This window comes from Antedon mediterranea, chromosome 2 (genome assembly GCF_964355755.1).
Source record: "Antedon mediterranea chromosome 2, ecAntMedi1.1, whole genome shotgun sequence".
NCBI classification, from domain to species: domain Eukaryota; kingdom Metazoa; phylum Echinodermata; class Crinoidea; order Comatulida; family Antedonidae; genus Antedon; species Antedon mediterranea.
The window spans coordinates 34,120,835-34,143,849 of record NC_092671.1 but is presented as its reverse complement, the minus strand read 5'-3'; the positions used below and the strand labels follow the sequence as shown (position 1 = coordinate 34,143,849).

Sequence of the window (23,015 nt, the reverse complement as noted above, 5' to 3'; positions counted from 1 at the left end):
CCATTGCATCTTGCACTTGCGTCCGTGTGAGCTGCATGCTTTCTCTATCAAGCAGCTGGCTGGGCACGTCACACACGCACGCGGAGACCTGTGTAGGGGAATACCCTGTTATGTCAACCAAACAACAACTATGCTCTGTGTACAGCTCGCTAGCTCCAGAACCACGATGTTCAGCAGTTATCAAATAGAACTTATCTTGTAAATTTTAGTGTTAGGTTTTTTATATTTTAGTTAATATATATATATATATATATATATATATATATATATATATATATATATATATATATATATTAATTAAATATATATATATATATATTAATTAAATTTATTAAGGCTTGACTAGGCCTGTAGTGAACAATCGTCGTGTTGTGTTAGTATGCCCAGCAAAAAAAAAAGTGGGAGGCCAAGCGGAACTCGCTGTTCAGCGGGGGGGGGGGGGGGGGGAGGGATCATACGATCCCCCCGATCCCCCCCTGGTTACGGGCCTGCAATACTGTTTTAAAACAATTTGGAAAGTATTTTTTTAAGCTAATGTTTACAACTAATGCAACTAATCTAACAGTAGTACTAATGTAATGGGACACATAAGATAATAAACTTATACACAAACATTGGTTATGTAAAGTTACAGACAAAAGCTGGTTATACATTTACTTACCAATATAATCATGGGTGATAATATCCTTGAAAAACACATTGTGATACTTGTATTATTTGCTTCTTATTTGAAAATATAGAAATCTAACACATACTAAACAGAATGATTGATTTAGTTAAGTTATAAGTTTTAGTTAAAATAGACGATGTTTTGTAAGAAATCCTTATTCGAAGTTAAGTACAAACTATTAGTGAAGATATTTTTGTGAAACAAAGTTTGTTATGCAAATTAGTTTCTGGATTTTACCGGCATCTCAAGCTCCGAAGAAGTGATTTAATTTCATTAAACCAGAACCAGTACTCTCATAAATATTTTCTCTTATGTATTTTCACTGCAACTTCACAACCTAGTGCTGCAGTGCCTATAGTACTTTGTTTCATTATTGTTTCTCAAATTATAATAATATTTGTAAGATTTGCATATTAATTTCATTGCTTATTTCAATATATTCAAACAATATTAGTTGAAAAATACATTTAAACATTAAAGCGGAATGTATATATAAATCAATATCAATATTTGGATTCTTTAGAAATGTGTCTCTTGAGTTAAGCTTCTGTTTGAAAAGATGTGTCTTTGAGTTTATAAAATTTATTAGAATTGATTTTGATTCTACATAACTCTCTGAATAAATACAGTAAACTGTTATTCATCATTCTACTTTGTTCATCCATCTTTACAGGTTAAGATGTTCATCAATTATACTTACAACATCATGACGATTCATTTCAATCATACACTCCTTAAAATCGTTCAATGACAAACCTTTCTCATACCATCCATGCATTACACACATAGTAGGGCTATTGATCATTGATACACAGCTCATGCTCATGATGTAGTCTATGTAACAATCATAGCCAACCTTACATGCTACGCCACGCCAGTCATTGTAGTCTGTTGAGCGAAGAGGGTCCAGACGAACACAAATCTGTGTCATAACTTCTAATGGCAAGATTGGTGATGGAATGTCTTTATAGATGCCAATGAGAAATCGCAGAAACCCTGGAACATTTGAGTTTCCTTGAGTAGCAGTGGCCTGGAAAGCTGAAATAATACAAAATAATTATTTTTTTATAATTAACTTCAATGTTTTGTTATATTTAAGACAATTGTTTTGGGGAAAAATAGATAACAATAGAATATGCCACTGAGAAACCCAATTATCAGTACTGCTTCTCAATATTTCATTGTTTGTCCAATGTTATGGGCAAATTCCGTAATACATCATCTCTCGTGTGTCACATGTGTATCACAAGCAGCGTGTGTATATCATGTGAAGGTAGGACAATATTGGACAAAATTTCCCTATGATTCCAGGGAAATTATAGACACTGAGACTCATTTTAGTACCCGATTTATACGTGGACCCATTTTAATCATAGTCAATTGATTTATTATATACAACAATTTAAAAAGAAACGTGTTACATGGTACCTGTGACATATTACTGAACAAGAATGGTTTCATGCAGTACCTGGATTTGTTTTGTGATTTGCAAACAAACGTCTGATTTTGGAAGTATCCATTCCTTCATCTGGCCCACATCGAGGCGTAGACTGCATGCAATCTTTTAGTTTGTGCAAGTGGATGTTCTCCATAGGACAGACGTTGCACAGAGCACATACGTTAGACACAACACGTTTCATCCATTTGTGACCAATGTCCAGTAGATTTGCTTCAATGAGTTTAAGTACCTGTAAATCAGAAATACAAGCTAAGGTATAATTGGAAGGTATTTGTTTTTTGTTTTAAGTTTAACCTAAGAAAATGCATTGATATATTACTGTTTGGTTTTAAGTTTAAGCTAACATACACACAAAATGCCTTTACTTGCAGTCTACTTTTTTGTTGTTAAAATACTTTCAATTTATACTCTAGAACATTCAAATAAAAAGAGCTGTAATCCAACACATACCTCTTTGCAGACACGTGGAGATGGTTCAAGCTGTGTACCGCCCACTTTAAGTCTGTAAATAACAACCTATAAAGAAATATTGGACTTTGCGTTGTGTATTCTGATGATAACTTGATTGAGACGATAATTATTATTTAAATAACCATGTGTATCAATTAAATTACTTTTAATTAAAACATCCAATAGTTTAATTGTCAATACAAATAGTTTGTGTCAAAAAGAAAGTTAATTGGTTTTAAAAACAAATCACAATTCCTATGACTTTTAATGATCTAAATCATTTCATCATTCATAGATTGGATGAAAAGAAATATTTGTTTGGAGTTTCAGTTAAAAGACTTTAGTTATTAGGATTTAAAACATGCATATTCTTGTTGTAACTATTGCTAGCCTACCTGGATACAAGATCTTTTTTCAGGCAGGATCCTGATGATTGCATCATGATTCTGATCAATGTATACTTTCACCTGCTGGTAAAAGAGCCTAGGATTATATCCCTCATCAAGCTTCCTCTGTTGTGACCAATGTACAATTCTTACTACGAGTCGATAGTACAGTCCTTCAGGTAGGAAACCAGCAAAGTCAACGTAAAGATCTGCAGCAGTCTTTGACATTGTGAGTTTCTCGAGAGACACCAGTTCATCACCTTCATTCTTCTTTAGTAGTGATGGCACATAGAAGAGGCGATTGTCTTCAGTACCTGTTGCCTTTTTGATAGTTATAATAGCATTATTAATAATTATCTTAACATACTATTGATGCTTCTTGGTTGAATTGGGTGCTATATATTTACATAATTCTGTGAAGCAAATGATTTAAAACCATGCAGAACATTTTCTTCACCGCTACCCTAACTATACCTTAATTGCTTGAGTCTTGACACACAGTAAGTCAAACTTCTGCATCAGCTCTAACAATGCTTCAAATTTCTCAAGAAAGTCTTGCCACATACGTCTAAGTAGTCTCACCTCTAGGACACCCTCTTTATCAAGTTTTTCCCAAGAGCTTCTAAACTCTGCCCACTACAAAAGCAGGATTAAAAATAATGTAAAATAGAGTTTAAAGATGTATTGTCCATTGAAACACAAAAAATGAAGGTCAAAATATTCTAAATTAAAATTGGCCATATCAAAGTAATTCACTTTAAGTCGAAAATTTGAGCCAAAAACAAAAAGTTTACGTAATTAACAGGTAAATTAATTTATTACATTTCGTCTGGAAAATCGTCGTGAGCAAAAGTAAACAAAGATTACAAAACACGAGTATGCATTATGCATGATGCTAATTAGGATTGTTTACAACTCGTCACGGTTGAGAAGGTGTTTTCACACAGATCGCGAGGAAGTTTTAAGATTATGCATACAGAGTAGCCAAACAAGCACGTTGCATTATGAGATATGTTTTGATCAAAAACTTTGAATGGAAGTCAATGTTATTTTTTGAACAAAAAAACGTCTGTATTTCAGTTAAATGATTTTTTTATTTCGACTAATTTTTGGTGAAAGCTAATAACTATTATGATACTTCAAAATGACCCACTTTTTTTTAAATCTTTATTTTTTTGAAATTAGTCAAAGGGACAATACATCTTTAAATAGTATACAACTTACTTATGCAAGCAGACAGTATTGAAAAAATAAATGGTATTATAAAGCTTGGTTCCCACTAGGACGTAAACGCAACGCAAGCATTTTAACCAATGACAAGCGAAGTTATAGACAGTTATCAATCACAAGCGAATAAGCCATCGCTTGTGATTGGTCAATTCACTTGCGTTGCGTTACGTCCTTGCGTTGCGTCGCTAGTGGGAACCACGCTTTAGGCTGCTAAAAATTATGTTTTTACAATTTTGACTGATAATTACGAAAAGTTATAATATCAGCCAAAATATATTAGGTGAACCTTTGAGTTAAGGACTTGTTAAATGTATATTTCGCAGAAATAAAAAATCTTTATTCCAACACAAATACAGTAAATAAAAATAAATAAAAATCTCATACTTGATCTGAAGAATCTTTAACTGTGATAACTAGCTTGAAAATGAAAATCAACCATTGCGGTATTATAATGATGATATCATTGAGGGCGCTATCCGCTGCATCTCGTTCTCCATAGTAAACTATGTTACCAAGGTCATGATGAAAATGCAACATAGCAAACAATTGATCCCGTTTAGTGATATGACACTTGGAAGCTAGTTTGCTTACCTGAAATTTGAATACACAATTCAAATATAAGCAACATATAAAATCAAATACATAAACATTTAGAGAATTGGTACCTACCAACAAAAATAAAATGTTGACTAAAAAAGATAAGTAACTATGAAAAGGAAGTGAACAAAATACATCATCACACATGGAAACAAACATGTTTGATTACAATTGTGTTTTCAAAAAAACCGCTCTTTTTATTGCTTGCCTCTGTTCCAACTTACAGAGGTAAATGTGATGCATGCTGCTAAATGAACTGTGAACTGGAAACAGCTCATTTACCTGGATTTTGTTACAAAAAGTGAAGAACTAAACTGGATTATAACATTATAAACCATTCTTTTATCTCTTTTTTTCTGTTCATGACAAAAGCAATAACTACCAAAATTATTTTTCCTCCACAGGGTAGTATATCCATCCCTTATGGTGTACATACATAAATTATACTTGCCTGCTTGAAGGTAATTGAGTGTTCATTCTGTGCACGTATTTGTTCAATTTCATGCAAGAAATTCAACCATTTTAATGGCATCTTCTCGCCCATATATGGTTCATTCTTAGTCACCTCTGTGATATGATCTCTAAGTTCAATAATGGATTTATCCAATGGTGACCTGATACTGTTATCAATGGCATAGTACTTGAACACAATGTGACCTGCATATGGTTTCCCCTTAAATGCTTGCTTTAATAGTGAAAACTTTTCATCAGTCTACAAAATAACAATATGGATGTAAAAATTATTATTATTATTATTATGTTTAATGCAAATAATGTAAATAAAGTTTGCCCATGCTGGTTCCTAATGGTAGAAGCTTAAATATCATACTCACAAGAACTTGTCTCTCTTCATCATTGCCTGGCAGACTTTCTCTATGAGTGCCCACAATAAATATAGGCGGTGAAAGTTGTTTCAGGTTTGACACTGGATTGTCTGTTGTACTGGTATTTGAGTAGATTGAATGTGACCAGAAAAGCACACGATCCAAGTTGGTCATATAGTGGTCAGCATCTGAAATCTATGCAATGTTAAACAATAGTTACATAATTGTAGAAAGTTATAATAACAAATACTAAACTTCCCCATAAACTTATGCAAGATGCAGTAAATATGGTTTAAGCCAATTCAAAATAAAATAATAGTATCACTTTTACTTTTATTAAACATAATCTCTACAATTCATGTTAGTTAAGTTACTAAAACTAGTTAATCTTACTCGATTAATAAATGCACTTATTATCAATATAATCTCAAAGTCAAATAACTTTATGTTCAATTAAATCAAATTTATTTTGCATAGAGAAAGTTCACATATATAAAATCAAACAATTATTTCAAATTATTGTTTGAAATAAACTATTTCTTCAAATTATTGTTTGAAATATCTGTACCTACCTTCCCATTATCTCTATGAACAACCTCTACTCTAGATGGGGCATTGAGGTCATGACAGAGGTTGAAACAGATGATGTAAATAGCACGGGATACCAAGAACATCTATGAAAAAAAATCAACTTAATATAATTACTAAATAAGCAATAATTTCCCATATTCTTAACTTGATTAAGAAAAAAAAATGTAAACAATTACATGAAAACATGAAAAAAACACAAACATAAGTGAATTAGCTTTTTCTGATCAGATATTTGAACCAGTTCAGTTTATAGACATGGATGTTTTATATAAATTTTATTTTTGTATAAATAGGAATTTAGCCTGCCTTAATATTCATTGTGTTCAATTTCAATTTTTTCTGTCTTTTTTTTGTCGTATTTATATGGTGTTGGTATTTTTGTAATATCACGAACTTGTGTAAAAACAATCACTATTGATTGAATGAGTTGTACTGCACATCAGTCTCGTGTCTAATTAAAGTTTATATATATATATATATTCAATTCAATATTTCAAATTTTAAGGAACTACAGAGTTTTAATGGATGCCAATATATCAACTGGACTATATAAAATCAGCTTAGAAATAACTGACCTGCACTGGCATTTTAAATTTATTTTGCACAATGAATTAGTTGTCCTAATTTTGAATTCTGGTCAGTTAAATATCTGAAGTTAAAAAAATGAGGGCTAATAATTTGAAGAAAAACATATACAGCCTATATGACCGTGACTACCTGGTGAGTAATGTAATAAAGATCTTGTCCAGCAAAATCCCAGATGCTGAGAGTCAGATCATCAATTGTCTCTTGTAACTCTTCACTCTTTTCCAACAAATCCTTCTCTACTTGCAATTTCTTTTTTTCAAACATGTTTTTAACAATTTCAAGAACCTCTTCTTGAACCTTCTCTTGAATATCCTGTGTCATTGATGTAGCAGGCTTGACTAGTGAAGATTCGTCACCTGCTGATAAATTTATAATTGAACAATATTCATGATGTAATACTTTAGGCATGTCATGTCTTTCCTAATAATTATATGTTATACACACCATAAAGCTACTCATAACTTCTCAACTTCTAACTTGTGGATAATGATGACATGAATATGCTAAATTAAACTATACATATACATTATGATACATATCCTATTCACATGTATTTACATATAATTATTGTTTAACTACTCTATTAAAATAGATGTTAATTCCATTCAAATTCATACCAAAATCTTCATGTTCCTCTATATTGCTCCCAATTTCTCTTGATTTCTGTATAATCAAAATCAAAATACAATAAAGATACAGTAAAAAAGAAAATGGGAATTCAATAAGCAAAATAACCAATTACAACATGAACTTGATTGATATTAGATTAAGTGACAGATCAATGCCAAAGGATAGTTAAGCACCAGGGTTCTTCATTTAATATGTAATAACAATCGAATCAAATATACATTTATTTAATACATTGTATAAATATAAAGTGTTGTGTACATTTAGCACGATGTAGGTTCTAAGGTGATTAACATGTTGCTGCAAACAATTTTTGTTTAAAGAAGTTGCTACATAATTGTAATACTGATACCACAGATTTAATATTAATTGTTCTCTCTAAAAACACTACATAAATGATTTAAACTGAAATTAGAGAAGTCATTTATTATGTACACACTAAATAAACCAAAGACGAAGGGTGGAGGAGGCAATGGTTAAATGTTTGTAACTGTATTAGGTACGTTCTAGATTTCCACCTCCTGTTATCAATTTCTTCTTCTTTTGTAAAATTCTTTTGAATTTTGAACCTGATGTTTTTCTTTTTTTCTTTCCATCGGCAAAACCCTCATGATTTTTTTCCGAACAGCTCTTATGACTCTTTCAATCAATGTTTCACCTTTTTTCTCTATCGAACAGAAAAACAGAAATGGAGACATTTGAATGTTTATAAATAAGTTGTTTAATGTGTGCACTCATTATTTTTAACTACAGGTAAACTTATTTGGGACACACATAATCAGGGAACATTCCTATTAAGGGGACACTTTTCCCATTAAAGAAAGGAGTGAAAATAATGCTTTAACACTACAGCCAAACCCCTATTTTGCAGGACATTAAACACAATAGACATTACTTGAGATATGATGAAGATTATGCACATTATATTATAAACATTAAAACAAAATTATTTAAAACAAATTGACAAAATCTGTATTGCAATTCTACCTACCACAGTGAATGTGTGGTGATATCAATCAACCCACACAAGACTACTGAATAAGAGATTTACCTTAAAACATGGTAAGGCCCAAAAAAGAGACTGCATACCTTTGTGTGAGGAATTTATTGGACTTGCTTCTTCTGGTTCAGCAATAGTGCCACTCACTTTATTTTCTTGTTTTTTCTTGTCATCTTCTCTTAACCTCTGTATATTGCAAACCATGACATAATAATTAGAAGACAATGACATATTGATTCAAAAGTATTGTTTAAATGTATAGTTGTGATCATCTTAATCATATTGTTCTAACCTCATCTTGCTTCTCTTTTTTATCCTGCAAAATATCTGTTACAATGTTTTCTGCAAGAGCACTTATATATTCTTGTCTTGCTTTATTCAATTCTGTAAATAGTACAAAGTAATGCAAGGTTTAATCTTTGCATACATTTGTCACCATGAATTTAGCTATTTACGTATATACACCTTTCCAATCTCTAATATTCAGGTGGGAAATGAATCTTTAGAAATAATAAACATCAGTAACCTAAGTGATGATAACCATAGCTATGGAAAGTTCATTTGTTCTATAAAGTCGATTACAAAAGCGTGCAGCAAGCAATGTGACAAAATTTGTCGTAATTATGTTTTTTCGCATAACTGTGACCCTTCTGGCACCTGTCATCTGATGCTAACAAATATGGCATAATTTAACTAATATCTGGCATTCTTTTACCCTAAATCTGGCACCCATAAATTGACATAAAACACTGATTTGTCATGTAGTCTATAAAAAGGTATCCATATGTGATAAATTAACAAATTACCAAAACTGCTATGACATATGTAGGGATTCAAAACAGCATATTTTTTCATATCTGGCATGTATTTAAAAAATTCATTTTTGGGTTGTTGAGTGGAAAATTGCGTAATAAATATAGACCTACCAGGCAATCTGACATCCAAAGCATCCGTTTTGGATTTGTTAAAATTTTTGTTAAAGCTTTGGCCATATTTGCTTTAAGAATCTTAATTAACAATTTTGAATTTATTCTAGTTCTTCCATTATATAGACTTCAGAAATACAATGGCTGTACACATTTAACAACAACTTTATATAATATTATTATAAAAGAAGCGTTTTCTTTTTTTTCTTGCAATTTTCATATTTAAATTTATTTTTCTGTAGTTCAGTCTCTCTCTTTGATTTTTCTTTAAGATTAATTATTTTATATTATAACAAGAGGCCAAGTATTGCACCTTAATTATTATCTTGTAGATATAATGTTAAAAAATAAACAATTAAACAATAAAAAATTGTTTTACTTATTAATTATTACTGGTACATTTTAAAGCCTTATCTGGATCTTCATATTGTATTTGAAATTTAATTTTTATGAAAGATATAAAAGTACAGCATAATATACCTTTATTTTGATTTGGTTTCCAGTTAGTAGTATGCTTAACACTAATTGTACATGACAATGATGCTTCAATTCCATCAGTCACTTCCTCAGTAACATTGAATCTAAATAAATGTTGGAAGTATTGTATGTTATCACACCTTAAACAAATGTAATACAACAAGCTGTAACAATGATTAGTAAAATCACTCAAAGAATAATATTTTATAGTATATAGGTTTTAGTAAATGTGGCACATGCAAGGGACATAAGTCGGAATTTTTAAAATTGAGATTTTCACAAAAACTACAACTACATAATCCAAGATTTAAAATGCTGAAAAAATTATATTCCAGATATATCTAAGTCTAAAATTTTGGCTGTTACAATCAGTGTTTTGAGGAAACTGCTTTTAAAGTTTAAGTAACTGGAAATGGGCCCGTCTTCAACATTAAGATGCTGTACTCGAGCTGTTCAACCGATTTTCAAAACAATTATTGAGGAAATTCGAAGCATCCTCGTACAGTATTATTGTGTGCAGGTATTTTTCAAGATGGAAATCCATTAGACAGTGTATACCACGATCGGAAAACACTTCTATTTGTGGCAAATCGTTGAACCTAAACTCGTTTTAATTGTCAATAACTAATTATCTAACTCAATTTAATTAGGAAACAGGGTTACATCAGGTGGTTAAAATCAGTACCGAAAGTACGAACCAACTTTACAGTACCATCGAGCAAACATTCTAGAAGTAACCAAAATTTATTTACGATTTACCAAATTCTGCCCTTACGTAAATGTATATATAGATTACATACATTTATAATATTCTGACTGTACACAAATATTAAGTATACAGTGTTATTTTAAATTGTACTGCGCAATAATGTACCAGCTGTATTTGTATTTGATTTAATAAAATTGACGTTTTGATTGCATCGAACTCATAAAAGCACAGAATGATTAGCCTAATTACGGTTGACCAGTGAGTGCTTTGGTTAGACTCGTTTCTACACGCTCTTGTCCTACAAGCATTAGACGTGTTTGGTATATAGGTTTGCTGCCTTCTTGTATGGCATTAAGAAATGCATAATTAGCCTCCTGACCTCTTGCCAACACCTCAAGAGGAACTTTAAAAGACACAAATAATGACACACATTTAGTACTGGATTATAGGTATGATATTTTTGGTTTTGAATTTTGAGAGATAAAAGTCTAAGGCAGAGAGTTTGCTGTAAAGCGATACTGTTAGTAAAGCAGAATATAAAATACAGTCAGCCAATACACAAATATAGTTTATTTAAATTGTATTATCTGTCCGTGATGATAAATTACTTAGATGTCTTACCTGGCGATTTTGAGAGAAAGAGAACATGTTTCGCTTTGTAATATTAAGGCCCAAACAAAAAAACTATTATAGCAATAAAATCGATCACCATATAATTTTTAAAACAATTATACACATTAAACCCCAATTAGGACCTATTTCTTTCTATTTCTTTATCAATATAAACATTTACTACTATTTCATAACCAATTGTTCACTCACCATCATTCAGTTTCTTCTGCTGCACTGGAAAATAAAAATAAATATTATATTTGATGGTGTATGTAACAATTAAATATCACCACCATTGAAATTTTAGTGTAGAGCTACATGCAATTGTGTACATTGTATACTCTCATGGTTCATGGTAATTACTTTATATTTTTTAAATATTTGATAAACAAAATAAAAAGAATATTGTGACTGAAACCGGTAACAAAATAAGACTTATTTTTGGCTAAAATATAATGATGCTACAAATGACACCGGTACTTACCAAAAGATCTTACAATAGTAAGTACATAATTCAAATCTTGTTGGTCCTTTAGAAGCGCTTCAAATTCCGTCAAAGATTCTATAGTGTCTTCAATTTTGCCTTGATTCAATCTGCTAATAAAATTCCACACATTTTCAGAATCACTCTTTTCAATATTGTAGAGCTTTTTCGTTGATTCCTCGGTCTACGATATTTCTTGGATAATATTTGAGATAGTGTTTGAAGTCCTGTTAACTCAAATACTTCAAATAACAGATCACAATCAACAAAAAACCAATCAATTTTAATGTGACCTTCTGAATATAATTGTCTAAACAAACTATTAGCTGATGCTGCTTCTAATGCCTGTTTATCGTGGATTATGTCATAGAGGGTGACCTTCAGCATCTGTACATCATTCACTTCAATTCTACTTGAAAGTTCATCTATCAATTGGGAAAACTCAGCCCTGCTCATAAAAGAGATAAGGTAATGTGTAAATATTCAATTTTATTTTCAACTAAAAACAATATTAAAAATACTATTGCTTTCTGTTTTAAATTATTTCAAATATTTAATATATAAATATTGTTCTTAATGCGTATTTTTAACAAAATTATTTACTTTATGTTATGGTTTGGTCTTAAATGTATTAAGTCTCTTCATTATGCACATTACATTATACAATATGATTTAAACACTATAGTAACAATCTAAAACAAATGTGTTTGGACAATAATCTATTATTTTTTAGAAATGTATACAATTATTTCAAATAACCAAATCAGCACACAGTTTATAGTTTCATTTTTCAAATATTGTTTGTTAAAATAGTATATTTACATAAATGATGTATGAATAGTTCTCCAATGTTAAACTTATCTTCTCTATTTATTGACGACCAGAATGTTATTTATTGTTACTTTTTTCACTCGCATTATAGTAAGTTTTTATTTTGTTAATATTTTTGTAATAGTGAGTCATTCAGGCTAAAATCTCTTGATTTAAACAGTTATAGTAATAACTATAACAAAATATATAAAAAAAGATCTATTATATTAACTCTATTTTGTAATTTAAAATGTTATCATTTTTTGGGGTAAATAAATATTTTTGTTTAAATAATAACTAAATTTAAATAATATATTTCATAAGTATTTGAAAGATTCAAACTATTACAGTCCATGAAATTCAGTACATAATTCCTGAGGAGTACGAAATGCAATTTTGATTCTGTTATGCTTTGTGTTGATTATAATATGCAAGTCCATTCAATATATATTTCATTATAATAGTTTGTTGTAATAAAATTCACAGATGTAGAAAGTGTGTAAAGGAAACATTATTATATTATTAACGTTTAATCTTTTTTCTTGTTATGTTGGCAATAGTGAGTTATTAATGCTGAACGCTCTTGATTTTATTATGATTTAAAAACTTATAGTATCAATCTTTAAAAAAAATGTGTTTGGAAAAAAATATTATATTAACTTATTGTTTTAATTTATAGGCCTACAATTAAAACCAAATTAACACAGTTATAGTATAATTTTTTTTGCAAATATTTTTTGTATAAATGATAATTTATGTATTTATTATTAATATTAATACAATGATTTAAATTAATACATTAGTTTTAATTATTAGTTCTTTTTAACGATATGGCGGGGAATACATTCATCGATCGATGACAAAGAATGATGTGCATTGAAGTGTAACCAAAAGACATAACATGGCGGGGCGAGCATATTTAATTTTCGGAGGATGTAACTTACAAATTCGTAATCCCTTATGGACATGATATATTAACTTTTTTTTGTAATTTAAACCATTGTTTAAAATATCGTAACACAGTAAAATGCTGTACAATAATTTCTTTTGTAAATATTTTTTGTTTAAATAATAAGGATCTATGAATGTAAAAAATTATCATAATTATTTGATAGATTTGAATTATTAATGAATTTCAATACAAATATTCTTGAGGTGTAGGACAGTATCTAAATGCAATTTTTATTTGTATTTGCTTTGTCTTGACAATAATAATATATAAGTCTATTCATGAATTTATAATTCATTATACTACCGTACTTGTACTTTTAATTGCTTTGAAATAAATATTAAATTTTTAGCCGTTTTCTGTAAAAAAAAGTATTATAGATTCATTAGTATGTAATATATAATTCTGCATTGTTTAAATATCTGCTCTATTATTTATTGATAACCAGATGGTTTGTATTGTTCTTCTCTTACTCATTATATAATTATTATTACTGTATACAAAAGTTATGTGTTGCATCTTTAAGTCATTTTCATTCATGCAAACTTGTATTACAAAAAGTTTACATATGCAATGGATGAGTTGTGACAAACGGTGACAAACTGTTACAGAGACATAATAGTGAGGGACTAAGGTCTAAATGCATTTTGTTAATGCTTTGTCTTGGTCATAACATGCAAGTTTATTCATCATCTTATACTCTTGGAAGTGTAGACGATGGTTCTCGGAATGATAAAAATGTTCTCCTTGTACGTTTTCTGTCGGTTACCATTATGGAAAATGCTTGACATTCGTAAAACTAAACTACTCTGTTTCACAGTGTTTTAGATGATTAATAACATTTTAAAGTATAGTGTTTATTTTTTTGTAGGGCCATTTAGGGAGGCGGAATTCATTTGAGAGAGGTGCTTATTCGAGGGATATATGTTATTTTTTTTAGTTTTATTAATATGGTAACATTTATAATCAAATGAAATCCTCTAATAGATATGAAAAGTAGTAAAAAAGAATAACAATGTTTGGTAAATTGTAGATAACAGTGTGTTGAATTCTACTACAAATAGTATAATGATTATTATTCAAAAGTGATGTTTTATTGGAGAGGCGTCTATTCAAATAAATACTATCCTAATGATTATTAATACATTATTTAATTTAAACATCTTTTGAAACTAACTGCCGTGACAGAGAGGGCCCAAGAAAGAAGACATTACGGCTTGCAACATGGGCAGACATCTCGGTCATAATGGGACACAGATAGCCTACAGTTATTCCTGTCAGCTAATACTCAATCAACTATTGAGGTTTCACTCGATTTTAAACAAAATGTCTTATCATCAAATCTCCCTATGTAATTTTATAATACTATTTCCCACAATATATTCCGATTCTGTATGGCGTATATTTAATTTGATCTTTATTAATTTGCAGTATAATTTTTATTTTTTAACTACTGTACCTTCACACACGCGCTGTCCGTTGCTAAAATAAACAAAAAACTGAAATGGCTATGAAAGTTATGTTCCAGTCCTACTATCGGTTTTTTTTCTTCCTTCTTCCAAAGGAACACTGTATTGATTGATGGAAAGTGCCTGTTTCCAGTTACATTTAGAGTCAAATCTATTATTTTAACTGCTCCATTGTGTTTAAAAGAGAGAAAATAGTTGAAACCAGGTTGTTGCAAGATGAACCCGGAAATTACTTTGACCCGGGAAGAATTGAAATTGAGTTGAAAATCTACTGTTGAAATCATAAATTGTGTTAAAAAACTCATTATAATATCTTCATAAGATAGAAATATGGCAAAATAGCGTCGATGTGAAAATTAATGTTATCAAATCTACGTTTCGCGGTACATCTGAGATAGATAAGGTAGGTATCCAAGGCGGAGATTTGTACCAAAGTTTTTACATTGTGCTCGCCTATGTGAGAATTAACCATTTATATATAGATGCTTTATTAATTTAAGTTCTGTTTATTTACAAAATGTATGAAACATTGTAATTAGCATTGATTCTTATTATTTTTGCAGTAGTGAATCTTTTAGTCAAAATCCTTGATTTTTTATGATTTAAAAAGATAATATGAATTTATTTTACAATTATTTAAAAGATTCAATGAAATTTTGATTTTGATATGCTTCAACTTGGCCAAAATATGTTCATTTTCATGAATTTCTATTTCATTATTACTACTTTTACTTTCAATTGTTTTGTAATAAATGTCACACTTATATTGACTTCATGGTCAGATGTTGGTACCTAGGATAAAAACCAGGGGGATGTTAGAGGGTGGGGAGTAATTTGAGGGAGGCGTTTGTTTTGTAAATGGTAAGATTTCATAATAAAATAAATTCCTCTTGATATGAACAAATACAACACTGTAATTAATATAATCAAGTGATGAATACTGTAAACAATTGTATCAAAATGCTTGGTAAATTGTAGATATAGCAGTCAATGAATTCTAATACAAATAGAAATTGTGTTTGTGTTATTATACAATATTGTGTGTATAAATATATGTGGTGGGGTGTATTAGAAGGTGCAGATTTAAAATAATGTTTATTCAAATAAATGCGGTAGGCTTAATTGGTATAATAAATACAGTATTTAGTTCAAATCTTGTAAATATTCAGCAAACCCCACACAATGACATTCAGCAAGACATTTTAACGTCTTGCAACATGTGCCAATATGGTTTATCTCAATTAATGTGCGCGAAGCATCGTGGGAAGTATTTGGAAGCAACTTTTCTCGCGAAATCAAGCTATTTGTGATAAATGCATCACGGGTCCCGGCGGCACACCTGCGGATACCGGGCAACCTGTTAAAACCTGCCAGCAACTCAACAACTCCATTCGGCTGTCGGTGTTCACCTGATTTCAAACAAATCTATGATGGCCACCGTCAGTTAATTATTTTATATTATATTTAAAATATAAATATTGTTCTTGCTTAATATATTTAACAATTGTTTACTTTATGTTATGCTTTGATTTGTATTACTGTAGTTCATTCATTATAATGCACATTACATTATACTACTGTACTTTGAAGTGATATGTAATAACATCTTTTCTGACACTGCATACAATATACATTTTGTAATTATTTCCAAAAACTAAGATATTAAGGCTGAACATTGTATTTAAAACAAGTTTTAGGAAAATGTGTTTAAAGAGAAATCTATAATATTAATTGATTTTACAATTTGGACAATTACTGTATTAGAAATATTAGAAAAGTTGTAGTAGAATAAGACTACCATTTTTGTAGTATACATATTATTTGTGGCTTAAATGATAATGTATAAACTTATTTAAATTTAAAAAAATTCAAAATATACAATAAAAATTATTTTATATTTTGAAGAAATATCTAAATAAAATATCCAAATTAATACAGTAAAAAATTGCATATGAAATTAAATAGGCCTACACTGAGGTGTAGGAAGTATATTGCCATTCTTACCATACAGTGATATGCTAGTACATTCATGAATTTATCTATATATAAATTTACGTAAGGGCAAAATTCGGTAAATCGCGCCTTACTTTTAGAATTTTTACTCGATGGTATATAAAGTTGGTTCGTACTTTCGGTACTGATTTTAACCACCTGATGTAACCCTGTTTACTAATTAAATTAAGTTAGATAATTAGTTATTGACGATTAAAACGAATTTAGGTTCAACGATTTGCCCCAAATAGGGGTGTTTTCCGATCATGGTATACACTGTCTAATGGATGTCAATCTTGAAAAATACCCGCCAAAAAAATTCGAGGAGGCTTCGCATTTTCCTATCTCTTCCTACGATAATTGTTTTTAATAGCTGAAAACCGGTTGAACAGCTCGAGTACAATATCATGATGTTGAAGACAGGCCGATTTTCTTAAAAAAACACTATTTTGATAGATTTAATATACGTTTATACAAATGTATTGATTTGCGATGAATGGAACATTCCAATCTCTGTGTCTAAATGCAATTTTGATTCTGTTTTGCTTTAAGTGGATAAAGTCCATTCAATTTACATTTAATTTTATTCATCATTCAATTTATATTTCATCATACTGCTTTACGTTGAACTTTTAAATAATACATAAAATATGTGACCTGCTCTGGCATAGTGAAACATAACTCGCTGATCTTTATTCAGTGTATTGACCTATAGAGGTACTATGTACGTTAAAAATCACTATCTTGGTGAAAATAGGGTTTTCCCCTTTTTGGAATCTACAACTATTTAAGAATCAAGATCAAGTTTCATTTTGTGTGAATTAAGTTTATAAAAGGGCTAAATAGGTGATTTTAATGAGTACCTTTTTTGTCTTGATTTCATTTTGTTGCAAAGAAATGAAATAAAGTGCATGAAACACTGTTAGAAAACTGTGCAGTTTATAAAAAATTTTGTATAGCTACCTTTAGAAACATGGTAGAGTCTGAAAATTTAAATATTCATAAGCCATATTCAGTGGGTATTTCAAGTGGTTTTCAATATTTTTGGCTTCTTCAGCGGGAATTAGAGGAGGTAAAAAGCTTCTCTGACGTGATTTTTACACAACAGAAATCCGTTGTCAAGGATACGCCACGTAATGGCTAGCGCGTAGTAGAAATACAGTACTGTAATTGGCTTATCCTTATAATGACCTTTGACCTGTTTACTTTTTACGCGGAGAAGAGAGTGTAAACAATTCAGATTTAAGATAATCGATGGATCTAGTCTAGGGCCAGGCCCTAGGCCTAGGCCAAATACAATGACTAAAAAATTAAAACATAATGAGAGTAGCAAAGGACCTATGATATTAAATTATTACAGCCAGTGTAGTGACTATAGCCTAGGCCTACTAAGTAGCCTTTTGGACTCCAGGCTGGGTCCTTCTAGGCCTAGGCCTACTTGTCCTAGCCTAGCTAGGCCCTAGTAGGGTAGGCCTAGCAGGTCTAGACTAGACTAGCTAGGCCTAGGTAGGCTAGCTAGGTAGGTTGCAGGGCAAATAGGCCTAGCTAGGATAGGTAGGCTAGGCCTAAGTGGCACTTTTATTTGCCTACATATCACATAGGCCTACCATATTTATTGTTTTTACATAATAAGTATTGTATTAATTCATGTTATTGTAGGCTATTATTATGCACTTACACCAACATAATTTCATGAACATTACACAATTTTAAGTAAATGCTTAAAACAAACTTAATACATTAGTATGTGCTTAAAACATATCCATTATTTAATTGATTAAAGCAATCGCATAATGTTATTTAAGTTGTATTTGTTATCTAATCAGCAGGCACTACACAACTAAAATTTAAATTATTTAAGTAACTTTTAAGAACGTACTTAAATCCAGTAGTTCAAGAAATGGTATTTAATGTTATATAACTTAATTTATTGTATACATTTAATTAATTCTTAAAGAATAATACAGTTTTTTTAGTGTAAAAACATTAATTTACCCCCTTTTTTACCATTTTAAGCAAGTGCTTAAAAGAAACACAAGTATGTACTTAACATAGAATGTGGAAATATTTTTTTGTATGCATTGTCACAGTAATCAATATCCTACCAAAAAACATTTCATTGTATCATATTTTGTGAATGTGTGATACTTAGAAAGTATACACTATTAGATTAACAAATATTAATTTGTGTTGTTGTTTTATAAAATAACATTGACATTCAATCATGATTTTCTCAAAACTGTTATTTGTATATTTCTTTATACATGCTTCGACTTAACGTACAATATCTCGGGATCCCCTTCATGTTAAATATTAAGTTTGGTATCATTGTAAAGGATATAACATTTCCTACCAGATAGAATACAAATCTGAAAAATTTAAATTTTCGACTTATGTTTCACTTTGCCAGAGCAGGTCACATATAGTAAACTTATTTTACAATTTTGACAATTAGCTAAAAGATCCAAAAATACAGTCAAAAGTTGTAAAATTAAATTTTTTTTGTAAATAAATATTTTAAATAATTGTGTTATTGTTTAATTATTAACCTATGAACTTATTTTACAATTAGTACAATTATTTGAAAGATTTAATAATAATACAGAACATGAAATTTCACCCACAATTCCTGAGGTGCATGAAGTATGTGTAAATGCAATTTTGATTTTGTTATGCTTTGTGGTAACCATAAAAGGCCTTTAATTATTACTTGCAATTTTAAGTGTTACATAATAAATTTCACACTTTATCTAATCATAATTATATTAAGGTGATCTACTCTCGCTGTCTGTAAAGAAGTATTTATATTCATTAGTGTGTTTACATAAATAATGTATGAATAGTTTTGCATTGTTTTCATTACCTGCTCTATTATCTATTGACAATCAGACTGCTATGTATTGCATTTGTTTTATTTTACAACATTTTTGTATTAGCAAGTTTAATCTTGATTTCTTATTTTTTCAATCGTGAGTCAGGCTTAACATTTGATATTCTCTTACGATTTAAAAAAAAGTTTTAGTAATAAATCTATAAACTATTTTGTTTGTTCTTGAAAATAGTAGGTCTATATTAACTTTTTTGTAATCTAGAAAATTGTTTAAAATATTGTAACACAGTAAAATTGTGTAAAATCATTTCTTTTTAATTATTTTAGTTTAAACAATCATTATCATGATTCAACGTTTCAATATTTATTTGATCATCATAAGGATGATACCTGATGATGATCAAATAAAGATTGAAATGATGAATCATGGCTCGCCTCTCGTTGGTGTTGCTATTTTTGTTGGTGATGATTTTGCCTGTGAATCTTGCATTGCACATGGTAGCTGTAATTTCGAATGCTTTTGGATAAAGACAACTATTCCAGGCAAGTCTAATCAAGGTAGTCACTTTTATATTGGAGCTATTTATTATCCACCGTCTGCCGCTAATGCGGATTTGTTGATTGAGCACATTGTTGATACAATTGATAATATTCGTTCTATGGATTTCGCTGCTCCTATTGCTATTTTGAGTGACTTTAATGACCTAGATCTAGCTGAGCTGGAAGTGAATGTTGGACTGTCGCAACTTGTTAACTTCGCTACGCGAAAGGATGCCCTGTTGGACAAGATATTTTTTAGTCGTGCTGATCTTTACCATCTTCCGGAACGCTTGGCGCCACTGGGTCGGAGTGACCATAATGCCATTCTATTGCAACCACTGATTGAATTACCTCAGCACAAGCGTCTATCAGTGCGTTCTCAGCCATATCGTGACTCCTCTGTTTTGTCCTTTGGTCAATGGGTTACAACCCATGAGTGGAATGATGTGCTGAATATTGAGGACGTCAATCGAAAAACTAAAATGTTCTCTTCAATTTTGAATGGTGCTTTTAAGATCTTTCCTGTACTGATTAGGAACAAGCGCACTGCTGACAAGCCCTGGATGTCCGACAAGATTCGAAGATTAATTGACTCTAGACAAACTTTGTTTCGTAGGTTTGGTAGAACGGATGAGTGGCGTTCAATTCGCAACTTAGTCCAAGATTGTATTAGAAAGGCAAAAAACCAATATTATTGTAATTCCTTATTAAGTCTTAAACGTAACAACCCTGACATGTGGCATAAAGGTATTAAACAACTATGTAATCTTAAGACTAAAAATACTAATTTCACCTTGCCTGGGGTGTCCAAAGTTGAAACTGCCTCTGAGATTAATGCCCATTTCTCTAGTGTTTGTAATGCCATCCCTCCTCTTAATTTAAACGGTTTGCCTGCTTATCTCCCAGCCCCTGGGCCACCACCTTTAATACATGCTGGTCAGGTCCTAAAAGCCCTTTGTAATATTAAGCCTAACAAAGCTGGCCATCCAGATGAACCCCCTATTAAATTATATAGAGATTTTGCTCCTGAACTTGCTGAGCCTGTTGCGGATATCTTCAATCATGCATTGAAGGATGGTGTTTTCCCCGACCTTTGGAAAAGGGCTACTGCAGTTCCCATTCCTAAAACTGCGAATGCTAGTTCTGTCTCTGACCTTAGACCTATTTCCCTTACCTATATTCTTGCCAGGGTATTTGAATCTTTTATTGTTAAGTGGATTCTTGAAGATATTAAGGGTAAATTAGATTCTCGTCAATTTGGTAGTAGGAAAAAGGCTTCCTCAACTCACTATCTTGTTAGTCTTATTGACTCTACGCTCAAAGATGTTGAGAAGGGTAAATGTTATTTTTATTTATTTTTCAATTAATCGGTATAAAAAGACTCAAAATACAACTCATAGTTGAAATGAAGAGCTTACATATGAAAATGATAATTTACATAAACAAAGTTAAACGAAGAAAAAACACATTAAAGCCTATGAAACAGTAATAATTACTGCATAATTCGTTAAACTTAAAATTACTATAAAAAATGCACAAATTCTTAAATATTTACAATTTTAAAAAATAGAGACTAATATTAATAATCACATTATTTTTATACACCAATAAAATATATGTAAAATTCATTAAACTAAAAGTACAATAAAAATTGCACAACATTCAAATTCAAAGGATGATATTAATAATTACAAATTCTTATATTATATTTACAAATTTAAAAAATTGAATCTTATAAATCACATTTTTATAGTCCCATAAATAGTTACAAAAAAAAATGTAAAGCATAAAACAACCACTTGAAAAAGAGACAATAGAACATACTCTTCGAAATGTCTTTAAAGGTTAATTGTCCAAATCTATTCATTATTTAAGAGTCCAATAACAGTTGGAAGTGTTGATGCAGCAAGTCTTTTAGTCCGACATCGTGGCACATCAAACTTATTAACTTTACGTAAACACCTTGTCGGCTTTTCTTTTTCAGGGATCCATTCCTTAAAGCGATCCGACTTTAGCAGCCCCTTACCAAAGTTATAAAGAAGAACCTGACGTCTATGCTGCAATGTCTTTAACTTGAGGGTTTCAAGTGATTTTGCGTAACTAACATAGTTTTGATATCCAATAATAAGTTTTACAACACGCTTTTGGATGAATTCAAGTTGATCACTCTGTTTATTGGTGATCGAGCTATACCAAAGAGGACTGGCATACTCGAGTAAAGGACGAATGTATGTTATAAAAGTGAAAACCAGATCATCCTTTGGGGCTCCAAAACGCTTCAGAGTGTATAGCATATATAGACGACGTGATGCCCTGGAAACGACTTCTTTAATCTGCTTGTCCCACTTGAGGTCACTTTGCAGATGCACTCCAAGAAGTTTTACACTCTGGGATTCTTCGAGTATAACACCATCCATTTGTAACGGCTCAAATTGGGGAACATTACGCAAAAAATGAACACGCATCACTTGAAACTTTACAGGATTTGGTGTTGCATCATTCTCCACACACCAACTGGAAAGAGCATCAAGGTTGCTTTGAATCAAACTATCTTCAGGTCTCTGTACTGAAATCACCTCGCCAATCGTCAGGTCATCAACGAACTTCCATCTATCAGGTACATTGTTGAGCAAATCATTAACCATGATAGTAAATAGGATTGGGCCTAATTTAGTACCCTGAGGCACTCCGCACGAAATTGGTTCTGGCGCTGAGACTGAACCGCCCAACCGCACACACTGATTTCTTTGCGAGAGGAAGCTACACACCGTTGGAATGAGAGAGGGCATGATATT

General features: G+C 30.8%; 2 protein-coding genes across 2 annotated transcripts; one reads left to right on the top strand and one right to left on the bottom strand.

Moving 5' to 3' along the window:
- Positions 1 to 6,149: 6,149 nt before the first annotated feature.
- LOC140039402 (uncharacterized) lies at positions 6,150 to 7,203 on the bottom strand. Its single transcript, XM_072085003.1, has 2 exons — positions 6,925 to 7,203; positions 6,150 to 6,290 (listed from the first exon to the last, which is right to left on the bottom strand). Exons 1-2 carry the CDS (start codon positions 7,201 to 7,203, stop codon positions 6,150 to 6,152), a joined length of 420 nt encoding a protein of 139 aa, XP_071941104.1.
- A 12,860-nt stretch (positions 7,204 to 20,063) lies between these two features.
- On the top strand, positions 20,064 to 21,981 carry LOC140039400 (uncharacterized). Its single transcript, XM_072085002.1, has 2 exons — positions 20,064 to 21,555; positions 21,974 to 21,981. The coding sequence occupies exons 1-2, from the start codon at positions 20,064 to 20,066 to the stop codon at positions 21,979 to 21,981; spliced, it is 1,500 nt and encodes a 499-aa protein (XP_071941103.1).
- The last annotated feature ends 1,034 nt before the right edge of the window (positions 21,982 to 23,015 follow it).

Excerpts from the sequence above, each read along its gene's own strand:
- LOC140039402 (XM_072085003.1), bottom strand. The coding sequence starts at position 7,203 with ATGCCTAAAGTATTACATCATGAATATTGTTCAATTATAAATTTATCA. Across the intron at positions 6,291-6,924 it reads TTTATTACATTACTCACCAG|ATGTTCTTGGTATCCCGTGC; the intron begins GTAGTCACGGTC and ends TTTTTTTCATAG.
- LOC140039400 (XM_072085002.1), top strand. The coding sequence starts at position 20,064 with ATGATACCTGATGATGATCAAATAAAGATTGAAATGATGAATCATGGC.